At 41.8% G+C, this 13054-nt stretch overlaps 1 protein-coding gene across 1 annotated transcript in view; it reads left to right on the forward strand.

Moving 5' to 3' along the window:
• Positions 1-12660, forward strand: part of HEPHL1 (hephaestin like 1) — a 51471-nt gene extending 38811 nt beyond the window's left edge. The window contains exons 15-20 of the mRNA XM_074981559.1: positions 3552-3658; positions 5289-5511; positions 7321-7460; positions 8044-8203; positions 11336-11413; positions 11497-12660. Coding sequence (XP_074837660.1) covers positions 3552-3658; positions 5289-5511; positions 7321-7460; positions 8044-8203; positions 11336-11413; positions 11497-11702 — 914 coding nt within the window. The 3' untranslated portion in view covers positions 11703-12660. The remainder of the gene's footprint in view (positions 1-3551; positions 3659-5288; positions 5512-7320; positions 7461-8043; positions 8204-11335; positions 11414-11496) is intronic.
• The last annotated feature ends 394 nt before the right edge of the window (positions 12661-13054 follow it).

Raw genomic sequence — 13054 nt, forward strand, 5'->3', positions numbered from 1 at the left:
AATATGTTTGTATGTTTTCTACATTTTCAAATATGTTGCTTTTAATTACAACAGAATACAAAGTGCACGGTGCTCACTTTATATTTTTGATTACAAACATTTGAAATGTAAAAACAAAAGATACATTGTTTTTCAATTTACTTAATAACAAGTACTGTTGTCTGATCTATTTATCATGAAAGTTGGACATAGAAATATAGAGTTATGTACAAAAAACTGTATACAGAAATAAAACAATGTAAAGCTTTAGAGCTTACCATGTCACTTAGTCCTACTTCTTTTTCAGCCAAACACTCACCTGCCCAACTCTTTTTTACGGTCACCTGAAAGTGAGAACACATATTTGCATGGCGGGACTATAGCATCCTGTGCTACAAGAAACTTGCCAAATGTGCTAAAGATTCACGTGTCCCTTCATGCTTCGACCACAATTCCAGAGGACTTGTCCATACTAATGATGGGTTCACCTTATATAACAGTCCAAAGCAGAAGAGACCAATCCTTGTTCTTTTTCAACATCTGAGGTGCCACCAGCAGAAGGCTGATTTTCATTTTTGTGGTTCAGGTTCTGTAGTTTCCACATCAGAGTGTTGCTCTTTAGAGACTTTTGAAAGCATGTCCCTCAATTCATCCATCTCAGATTTTACACAGCCCTTGCATTGTGTCAAATATTCTGTGAAGTATTATTAACTGTGCTGGTTCATTATCTGAGGCTGCTATATCAGGAAAATATATGTCAAAATCTGAGTAAAAGAGAACAGGAGACAAACAGTTCTCCCCCAAGTAGTTCAATCATGAATTTAATGGTGGGCAATGCATGAAGGTGTATACAAATGTTTAGCATATCCGACACATAAGTACTTTGCAATAACAGCATCAAAAGTGCCATGCGAACACATGTTCTCACTTTCAGGTGACATTGTAAGTGAGAAATTGGCAGAATTATCTCCTGTAAATATAAACAAACTTGTTTGTCTTAGCAACTGGCTGACCAAGAAGCAGGACTGAATAGACTTGTAGGCGCTATGTTGTAACAGAAATCAGTTAAGTTGAAAAAGTAGAAAACCATGTATGAATATTTAATTAATTTCAATTGTTATACTATTGTTTAACATTATGACTAATCACAGTTCATTTCTTAATCACTGTTAATTTTTGCGTTTTTTGTGTGAGTTAACTGTGATTAATTAACGGCCTTAATAACAACATTTTACTACTGCTGCTACACTCAGTGATTTGTAACCCAACAACAGCCAAAAGTGAGCTTTTTGGCAAAGCTGTGCCATCATGCTCTGCATTGAGGTGAGTCAGCATAGTACCGATGTAAACACGGTCTGTTCCTGAAGTCTTTTCGCCCAGTTCATTGTTGGATGTCAGGAGAGTGCTCATTCAGACACCGCTTGCAGCAGTAAAGACTGACTTGCATCATTTCTACCCCATGCATTGTACTGACAAGCATACAGCTGCATTGTTCTGACAAAACCCACTAAAATTTGTTTCATAGAATCATTTTGCCTGAATGTGTCGGGGCAGAATGCGTCCCACTGCTCCTGGAGCTCCACATCCACTTCCACATCCAGGAAAAAAGCCTTTAAAAGCCTCAGTGGGCATTGCCCCAATAAAAAAGTCAATACTGTAATGAACAGCAAGGTTTTGCCCCATAAATTAAAACTGTAGTGGTAATGTAGCATTTGGCAACATCCACAAAGGTTGGAGCCATGTTTGCGATTCACTATTTTTAGTGTACGTTAATTATTATAAAAATGTACAACTAAACATAGTAGTAAATGGGGTCGCTGTTTGCTCATACCCGAACCACATACTGAACAAATCTTGACACTTTTAAAACTGTCCTTTGCTGTGATGCCTATTGTGATGGGACAGGGTTGCTGGGCACAGCTAGAGAAATAAATCCAGGGTACCTTTGCTTAAAATTTTGGCTATTTACTGCCCCAGGCTGGGATTTCCTTCTCACTAAGGCAAATCAAACCAGCCTCAATAGCACCTCTGCCAGCCTTCTGGCCAGACAGAAACAACACAAGCAAACCCACAAACTTCTCAGCCACTATACCATCCTGGACCAACAACCCCCAAGTTCAGGTGAACAGTTATTACTCCTGTTTTACCCAACACCCCACAGATTCTTCCAGATCCCAAAGGGCCCAGCCACAGCCCCTGGTCAATATATACTTGGATCTTACCCAAATCACCATGCCAGAGCCAGATCCTTAGATCTAATATCTAAGGGTTTATTAATAAAAAAGAAAGAACAGGGTGAGAAAGAAATAGTTAAAGCAATACTTTACATACATTAATTCCAGTCACTAATGCAGGCCAGCAATGTTATCTGCTGATTCCTGAAAGTCTTTGCAGACATTCTTTTGAAGGATGGGCCCCTAGTCCAGATAGGTTAACTCATGAGGGCTGAAGAACAAAGAAAGTACCTGCCACGGCCCATCTTATAGTTTTCATATGTGCAGGGAAAATTCCATTCTTCTGCCAGTAGGTCTTGACCCATCACCTGACCCAGTGGGTCTCTGTGCTCTGTTACCATTCATTGCAGTCCACAAGGAAAACCCCACCATCACAAAATGGGTGTTGGCTGTCTGGGCCTTTGTCCTGGCTGGGGTGGAGATCCACCTCCCATTGTGAACCTCAGCACTGAAATATTTCTAATACAGCTGCAAAGCTAAAAATCTATAACTTTATGTACAAGCATGATACAGACATATAAGCCATGTACATAAATTCAGCCCATCATTAGCTTTAATTAGACACCTCATATGACCCCCTTGATACAATATTTGGTGCCAATAGATAAAATGGTCACAAAAAATGGTTTTCCTATACATATAAAATCCAGTCACATAACACCTACTGATAATCTTGATATTGTGATGTGCTGAGATCACAGCCTATTAGGCTGACCAGTACTGTCTCATTGTTTTCTTGTGCTTCCCCCATCTCTTTACCGTACCAATATGTTGACTCTTATCTTATACATAGAGTGTAAGTTCTCTGGGCCATGGAGCCTCTTTACAGCCTGTATTTGTACAGCACCTAGCACAGAGGGATCCTAGTACATAACTGGGGCTCCCAGGTGCTATGAAAAAACAAATATTAAATAATATTAATAAAAACAGCAGTGCAGATAGCACATTAATCTGCTCTCTTTTTAAAAGATAAAGAATTTAATGTGACCAAAACAATGTCCACAATCAAATTTTGTTTTGTAAAATCAAGGACCAGCATGCAGCTGCAAACACTAATCTCATACTAGTACAGTTTTTAATAATCTCATGCTACATAATCATTGTAAGAATCTTCCAGTTTCTCTGTAGCCAACAATAAAAAACAAACAAATGTTTAGCATCATTATCAGAGTTCATTTCCATGGACCTCATCCCATGATAACACAGCTTCTCCTCAATACATATGCTGCACATTTGATTCTTTACATTTCTGATTATGATGCCATTAGACCTGAATTATATTTTAAAAGTACATAACATCCAATTATTGGTAAAATTGTTTTCTCTCTACCATTTTAGGGGAAATAAATACATACAGATGGAATGTCCCAGAAAGGTCAGGTCCAGGAACATCTGATCCAAACTGCATTAGTTGGGTTTATTATTCAACCGTGAATTTTGTCAAGGTAACTGGGAAATAGTAACCAAAGGTTATGTTATTTTACGTGTGGTTTCCTAAACTGCGGCTACATCCTACAAATTTCTACTCACTTCTTGTGTGATGACTGCTGGCATGACAAAGGGTTTAAAGGGCTTAGTAATTCACGCTTTTGTAGATGATGGCTGATGATACATAAGTAAGGCCACGTTCGTTCCCTAGTGTAGCCCATTGAAATCAAGGGAGATATGCCAAGACTGAATTTTGTCCCTAGAAAACTTTAGGGCAGTTTGATTCCGGGTGGGATTTTGCTTGACTGCACGAAAAGCTAAAAGGTCATTGTTACTGTGTGAGTGACTAAATGCATCATTATTATCATCAACAACAACCATGGGCTCAGTGCCCGTTGGTGTCTGATGCCTCCCTCACTATTTCATTCCATTTTACCCTGTAAATTGGAGAGTGGCTTAGTTTCTGTAGACTAGCTGCGCACCAATCTAGTATATCATCTGCCCATTCTCTGTGGGGTCTGCCTCTCCTATTCGAACCATCCATCATGCCAAATACCGGGGGCAAATACAGCATCAGACAGGCATAAATAGCACACAGAATATGTGAATCTCTGAGGCAGAAGGGGTTCTAATTTATGGACTGCTAATCAGATGGCAGTGTGTTTGGAGTCCCAGTACAGACAATCCCCATTCTACTTCCCGTACTTAGACCAAAAGCCTCTTGCATGGCTGTGGTCATATTTTCAAAAGAGCTCAGCTTCCATTTGATGAAGTGGCTGCATCTGATGAAGGGCCTTTGAACTCACCATCTCCCAACGCATTTCTGAAATTCTGCTTCTTTGGGTGTGTCTACGTCAGAAGCATGACTGCAATATGTGTAGACATCCCCGAGTTAACTGTAACCTGGCTGGATCAAATGCCAATAGTAGCAAAGCTACAGCAGCACCGACTACCCACTCAAGTATGCATTCCGTGTTCCCGGTGGGCTTGTACAGCTCTCAAGCTGCCACAGGTTCACTGCAATTGTTATTGGAGCTAGCTTGTTCTAGTGCAGCTAAGTGTGCTGTAGTCACAGTACTGATAGCAGTGTAATGTAGACCTTTAATGTTCTGAACTGATATACGTGCTGCATATAGATGTCAACATGCATTCTTGTTTGGCTCTAACGTTTACACATTGAATTGAAACAAAACTGAATAGTAAAAACTGGGAAATACAAAAACTTATGATCCACTTTGGGTGTGAGGAATGAAAACATTCCGAAAATGTGTCATTAACTTCTTACAACATGGTGGCTGCTACAACTCCTTCAGTTGGAATAATTATTTTTATATCTATTATTTAAAAGGCTTTATAAAGTTAAGATAAGTTGGAAGTTTGAGTGTGTAGTAGAAAACTGTCGCAATACTGACTGTCTGTGACATATAATGCCTGTACCGAAGAAGCATAACAACTGGCAGTCATTAATTCTTTATTTTATGGGAAAATATAAACTTCATCTCTAATGACTGTATATTATATCTGTATTTATTTCTTAGTTATGTTATGTGAACTATGAACAATTATTAATTTAATCATAGCTCTATGTTATGGGTAACAGCAATGTCATGTACTGTGTCTAATGTCTCTTTTTTAATCTAATTTCAGGACACACACAGTGGTTTGGTTGGGCCTCTAGTAATTTGCCGAAAAGGCATACTAAATGAAAAGGGTTTACGGAGCGATACTGATCATGAATTTGCTCTTCTGTTCATGGTCTTTGATGAAAATGAGTCCTGGTATTTGAATGAAAACATTGAAATGTATCTCCATAAATTTCCTGATGACTTCAATAACACCGAGGATTTTCTGGAGAGTAACTCCATGCATGGTATGTCGGTGGTGGCAGCAGCCATTTATACAAAAGATGAATGATTCTTTTATTCTAATATAATCTTTTAAGAAGACAGTCTAATTGACTTAAGAGTTTAGATTTCGTTTATGTGCAGAATGGCTCAGGATTCTGATGACTGGAGCATTCAGCGTATATTTCTGGTCTTGGGTCACTGTACTTTGTAGCTCTTGTTTAAAGGCCAAATCCTCCTCCAGCACCCTTGTGTGAGAGCACAAGGCAGAAAAATCAGCCATACTAGCAGTTCATGGGAAAAGACCATTCTACAACCTCTTGTCACTGCAGAATTGTGCTGCATGTTGGCACACTTTGTGTAATTATGAAACTTAGGAATGGGAGCCAAAGGGCAAGAACACACTGGTCAAAGCTTGGGGTGGAGCAGAGAACAAATTGTGCCATATTTGGGCCCTCCCTCCCCGACCTTTTCTGCCAGCTGCTGCGCAGGCGCACCTGCTGACTGGAGTCACTTACCTGAGCCTCGGGGAAGCGGGGGAAGTGTGGGTGCCTTCTGTGTCCCTGCCATGTCCCTGGGGCCCAGGGAACGGCGGGGGCTGCTGCTTCCCCAGGGCTCTGGGGGAAGGCCGGCAGCTGATGCTTCCCTGGGGCTCTGGGGGAAGGCTGACGGCTGCCGCTTCCCCAGGGCTCTGGGGCAGGGCCAGCAGTTGCCCCTTCCTGAGTGTTGGGGGCTGTGGCTTCCCTGGGGCTGGGGGCTGCCGTCTCCTTCCCAGCTCCCCGGGGCTTGGTGGAGCCAGGAGCAGCCGACCCTCCCCCCACATATCTTCCTGTCTCATGTATGCGACAGGGAGATATGGTCGCCCTATGGATGACGGGCAAGAGATCACCTGTTTTGTTGATTTCCTCTGGGGCCTCTGGCTTTGGCCACTGTTGGAAGACAAGACACTGGGCTAGATGGACCTTTGGTCTGACTCAGTATGGCCATATTAATGTTCTTAATAGAACCATAGGATTGGAGGAGACCTCAGGAAGTCATCAAGTTCAACCCTCTTCTCAAAGCAGGACCAATCCCAACTAAATCATAAACTTATATTGGTATAACACTGGAGCGATGCAGTGGTGAACTAGGCCCAGAGAATGGAAAGTGGGTGTCAAACTCTGCCAGAGACCTAAACCAGGGTAGGAGTCTGATTTGGTAATGTTTTTCTTCCAGTTTTTATTCATTTTGCATAGACGTAAATAATGACACATGGGCCATGTCTACACGAGCCCCAAACTTCGAAATGGCCATTTCGAAGTTTACTAATGAAGCGCTGAAATGCATATTCAGCGCTTCATTAGCATGCGGGCGGCAGCGGCACTTCGAAATTGGTGCGGCTCGCCGCCGCACGTCTTCTCCAGACGGGGCTCCTTTTCGAAAGGACCCCGCCTACTTCGAAGTCCCCTTATCCCATGGGACTTATTCCCCATGGGAATAAGGGGACTTCGAAGTAGGTGGGGTCCTTTCGAAAAGGAGCCCCGTCTGGATGAGACGCGCGGCGGCGAGCCGCACCAATTTCGAAGTGCCGCTGCCGCCCGCATGCTAATGAAGCGCTGAATATGCATTTCAGCGCTTCATTAGTAAACTTCGAAATGGCCATTTGCGTGGCCATTTTGAAGTTTGGGGCTCATGTAGACGTAGCCATGGCAATGCAAAATGTAGTCCTTGGTCACTGTATAGAGAAAGTGAAAACAAAGGTCACTGGCTGTGGTGTTTATCCTCAGCATCCTATTTCTTTACTGCGTGCATGTAGTTCACTAGTGTGAATCACTGTCACTTTGTAATTCTTTCAGCAATTAATGGGAGGGTCTATGACAATCTCCAGGGGCTAACGATGAAAGAAGGTGCAAATACAAACTGGTACTTGATAGGAATGGGAAATGAAATTGACATCCACACAGTCCATTTTCATGGAGAGACATTCATCTTCAAGGTTGGTGAAAACAAAGTAATATCTTCACATTTTGATGGGAAATTTTTGGTAAGACATCTAGTTTTCAGTATGATCTCACAGCCTTTCAAAACCTGCATATACTGTCATCAAGGGGAGTTGTGCTTGTGAATGTTGCAGAATTAGTTAGAATTTTGTAAAGCTCATGTTTCATCTGACTTTGTAGGCTGAAATATAAGTGAATATTAATAGCTAAGGTGTATTTGTACTGCAGGGCAATTAAACAATTGCTTACACAAATTGAAGTCAGTGGGAATTTCACCTGCTTACTCTAGGCTCCAATTAAACCCCATTTTCTATACCTTTATGTTGAAAGAGGTTGGTTTAAAACAAATAACACTGAGTGGTGTTTTAGGGCATTGTTGACATCGCAGATGTAGCACCTAAAATCATCTGTTTTAATTTGTATAGACCCACGACCTCATCCCTGTTGGACTAGGCATTATACAAGCATCTAACAAGGAAAAGGCCCTGGTCCGAAAAGCTTACAGCTTAGTAGGAACATGAATGAGTTGTTCTCAGGTCATAATGGAAGTCTTCAGGATGCTGTTTTGTCCTACCCCAGACAGATAACAATCACAGAGCAGATGTGTATGATCTTTTTCCTGGAACGTTTCAAACAATCGAACTTATAGCAGATAATCCTGGAACTTGGCTTCTGCATTGTCACGTAGCTGACCACATTCATGCTGGCATGGAAACAACTTTCACCATCACCAGATCAGGTATAGTATTTGAAAATTCCATTTTATGATGGTATAATTGTATTACGGCCATTCAGATAAATGGCAGATGGGAAGAAACGTAAGGGTAGAGTCAGTGCTGCTGGTGCAGGGATATTTAAATTATTTCATACTTCCATGTCCCACCAATGTCTGGTGCCAGGGAGTGGATCTACCTTATAGTCCAAACAGGGACTATGATTACTGCTGGGCTCTGCAGATTTTAAACGTCTTGTTTTGGAGTGCCACAAGAATGGGTGCTGCTTGGAGTGAACCATTCTTTGGAGTGTGCAGGTCCTTACCTCTCCTTTCAGTGGAACTGAAGTTTTGTACATGCTTTGTCATTCCTTCAGAAAGTCTTGCCACCACGAATTATCACACGAGTTTCTGCAAGCTTAAACCAGATAAGCAACTACTGAATATGGCACCTAGAGTTATATAAATTAGAGATGAACAAGATTTATTAGGCCATGAAAAAGTGAGATCTAAAATTCACCATTATAACCAAGTGAGCTCCGTCAGTTTCCACTGAAGTCACTAGAGATGTGGGTGGCCAGCACCTAAAATCAGGCACAAGGCCCCAGATGCACAAAAGGTATTTTGATGCCTAGCATCCATTGAAATAAGTGGAAATGAGGATCTTAAATACATTCATGGATCTGAGCCTAGACGTCTCATGTTGGGCTCCCACAAGCAGAGGCACCAAAAATTAATGGTCACATAACAATTTAAGCACAACAGCAGCCCTTAACTTAGGGTGTATTTTACACTGGCTTGACTGTGGCTCTTTATCTATAGCAGAGGATTATCAGAGTAAGTTACTACTCCCTGGCTGTGGCCACACTAGCCCGCTCCTTTTGGAGGGGGTATGGTAATGAGGGATTTTGGCAGATGTTAATGAGGCGCTGACATGAATATACAGTGCCTTATTAGCATAATGGTGGCCATGCTTAAGTCGAAAGTGCCGCTTTCAAAATGCATGCCCCCTGTGTAGCAGGGGGCCTTTTGAAAGGACCCCGATTTCAAAAGCCCCTTCTTCCCAAAATAAAATGGGAAAAAGGGGCTTTTGAAATCACAGGGGCCTTTTGAAAGGCCCCTAGCTACACAGGCAGCATATGTTTAGAAAGCGGCACATTTGAATCATGCAAAGCTGCCATTATGCTAATGACGCACTGCATATTCATGGCGGCGCCTCATTAGCATCTGCCAAAATCCCTCATTACCATGACCCTTCTGAAAGGACGGGGCTAGTGTGGCCACAGCCCCTGGGAGTAGGGCTGGCAGAATCTGGTCCTTAGTAACTGAAGTCTTTTGGGACTGATGAAAGACCATGTGTATAAGTGCACAGCAGTATTGTTACATCAAGTGGGAGGAGGCGCAGCTTCAAACATTGTACTTCTGCTCTAGCCACATTTTCTTGTACAGTGCATCTTCACATGAATGACGTATATTCATAAATAATTGTCACAGCTTATTACACAAGTGATGGTTCTGGAATGTTGACCACACCTGGAAAATGAAGTCTAAATGTCAATCCTATCAAGCTCCCATAAGGTGTGGTACCAGTTCATCAGGTGCTGGCCTGGGCTCTTCTCACATAGAAACGTTGATGTTTTACTGTTTGCATCATTTGTGATTTTTGGAATCATCTTTTAGGAAATGTTAAGCTCGTAGAGTTGTGGCTAGACTGTGAACTTCAGTTTAAACACAAAGAGAACTATACTGTAGAATAGGTGCTAAATGGGATCTGTTGCATGTTTACCATGGCGATTGAAAATTTAGTGTCAAAACTGATTTTTGATGGAAAATTAGGCTTTTGACTAAATTAATTTGTGAAATGTCAGTTTCTTCATAGAGAAATTTCCTCTTTTTTCTGGTGACAAACACAACCAAACACAAAATATTTTTATTCTGAAATGCTGTTGTGCTGCCTCATGGACATAGTACTCTAGCAGGTGCTTCAAACTCATGTCCTCTATGCGCTGGTTCCCCTGCCAGACTTCATCTACCAAGTTGTACCATGACAATGTGACCCATGAGTTACTACTTCCCCTCACCTAGAAGGCCAAGATGCATTATGGAATATGTAGTCCAACCAAGGAGGCCAGCCAATGGACAACAAGAAGATGAGGCATTGCAGGGGCATTTTAGAATTGAAATATTTTGGTGTAGGGACAAATGAGTATCAAGTTACTTGCCCCAAAATTGAAACTCACCACTGGGGAGGCGGGCGTGGGGAGAGAGGGTAAGGGGAGAAAGCAAGTATTTTCCAACAAGCTCAAGTATTGAGCTGCTCTGAAAATATAGCCCTGAAAAAAATCTTATCTGCTGTTCAAAGGCTTCTTAATACAATGGAAAATTAGAGAAAAAGTGAAGCAAAAGGCTATATTACGAGTTGGGATAACTCCTAGGGAGGGTGAAGAAGATTAGACACTGACATTGGACCCAGTGCTGCCAGTGAACAGCACACATTGGCTCCAGTAGGAATTGTGAGCACACAGCTAGTGCAAAAGCAAGTCCATTTAATTTGTGTTGTGCTTGAGAGCTTTTCCCATCAAGTCCTTTGGAAATTTTATATGCAGAGAACATTTTCATTTCATTTCCGGCAAAAGGACAGTTTATAAGCTTTTTTCCAGAGGCCACAATTTTGCATGGAAACATGTTTATCGGGCAAACCATGCCTGCAGCTGAGGTAATAGCACTGTGCTCCAGGAATATCCACAGGGGACAGAGAAAGAAAGCCTCCCTTGACCAGCTGCTCCACAGCAGCTCCAGCACATTCCTGGCCTGCTGCATTATGTATTTCACCCATTGCAGTCATAGGGATAAGCTGAAACTCTCGTTCACTGTTCAGTGTGAATCCGTTTTGAAACTTGCACTTATTCTGGGTATGGAATGCGTGAAAGCATGAAGTCCAAATGCAAAAGAGATCTCTGCCATTTATGAGAAAGGGAAATTTTGCCCTTAGAACTATGTTTGATCTCCTGGCAATCTGCACAAAACTTTGTTGGCCTAATCAGAATTTTTATTTACCCAGGTAGAATAAATCATACATTCACAGTTTTCTCAGACTATGAAATCTTCTTCTTTGTACAGTTTTCAGCCTAAGTCAGCTTTATTTATTTTTATACACAGACAAAAAAGTTCCTTTAGGAGGAGTAACAAGCACAGCATATGACACAATTACTGTAAAACACAGTGCTCCTGTAAAGGGTATGGATCTCTTTTATTTAAGTAATATAAACTTCAGCAGATGGATACACAGATTTCTGATATGCCATTTCTCCTTTTGACAGGTGGTGACCAAGAAGGTATCAAATTCTTAGGCAGAGCTCTGGGTGCAGGAGAAGCTGGCTCAGTGCTCATAGCCCTTTTTTCCATTGGATTAGTTCTTCTGGGCACAGTAGTAATTCTCATCATTCACATTACTTGCCAGAGAAAAAGGACATATTATTACCGGACTGCACAACCCAAGTGCGCACTCCCAACTGATTCCTTGTAAAACTCTGTTTTGGGGATTATACAGAGCTGTGTTGGATTTCTTTGTAGATTGTTGGTATAATTGAGGCAATGTAGGTGTGGTGCAGGCTGCAGGCTTATGCCCTGATCACCATATCCTGCTGATCTGTACTGCCTGATTCTGCTCTGCTGAAGTCAGTGGGAGTTACACCATTAAATTCAATGGAGTGGGCCCCATCATATTCATGTGGCCCCACTGATGCCAATGAGATTGCTCACTGGAGTTAGGCAAGCAAGATTTGGCTTTCACAGCTGATAAAACGCATTAGGTTCTGGTTCTTTTAATACTGTAATCAATCAATATTATTGCTGATTTTGACTTGGGTTATGTCTGGGCCCATGTTAAACTCAGCAGAGTGTGTCCAGACCTTTTCTTCTGTGAACATGTTGACTCACATGGGTTAACTTTGTAGGGCACACTGGGCTTTCCCTGTATTTTATTGTGAAGTTAACAGGAAGAGGGCCCTGATCCAAAGCCCACAGAAGGTAATGTAAAGACTCTTATTGACTTAAGTGGCTTTGGATCAGGTCACAACTGTAACCCTTAATGAACCCAAACCAGGTAAGGCAAGTTTTACATAGCTTTTGTTTCACACAGCTCTAATTGTGAATCACTTCTAAATACGTGTGCAGTAAACTCTTTGATAGCTGGCATTCTAGCATCTGGAACTCTCAGATAACTGCATTTTAACCATAAGTAAATGTTAGTTACGTTTTCCATAAGTACAATATAGTGAAAGTAAATACAAATGATTACAGCAAATACAGTGTAAGTTTACAATGTACAATATCACTGTTGTTGGTAAAGTACTTTGCATACATTTTTGTTTGTTTCTTAATATCTAATCTTTTCTTTAGTCTTATGCATTGCTAGGCATATCACTTTATTATCCAGAGTACTTGACTATCTAGCAATCCAGGTTCATGGGCTGCTCGATATGAAAGAGTTTACTATACAAACCCATTGGCTTTAAAGGGATTTTAACAGAATTTTGCAGCTAAGATGATACACAGGACCAAATTATGCCTTTGAGTTCAGTACATCATAGTTTCCACTGAGTGCAGTGGGTTTCTGTGGGTGTATATTAGGGGTCAGTAACCCTTCTGAGTTGGAATGCTGAAATTTGACCTTTTGACCTCTGTGTATGGTCCAAGTGCAGATGATGCTTTTTAAAGTCTGGCTATGAGCCCATGCTCCTGGGGGTACTGCCCCATGCTCCAGCAGGGGTCCTGGCTCCAGCTTTGGCCCTATGCCACAGCAGGGTTCCAGCCCCAGCCCCATGCCATGGCAGGGACTCTGCCCCAGCCCTGTGCTCCTGCCCCCTCCCACGCTGC

Source organism: Carettochelys insculpta, chromosome 1, assembly GCF_033958435.1.
Source record: "Carettochelys insculpta isolate YL-2023 chromosome 1, ASM3395843v1, whole genome shotgun sequence".
NCBI classification, from domain to species: Eukaryota; Metazoa; Chordata; order Testudines; family Carettochelyidae; genus Carettochelys; species Carettochelys insculpta.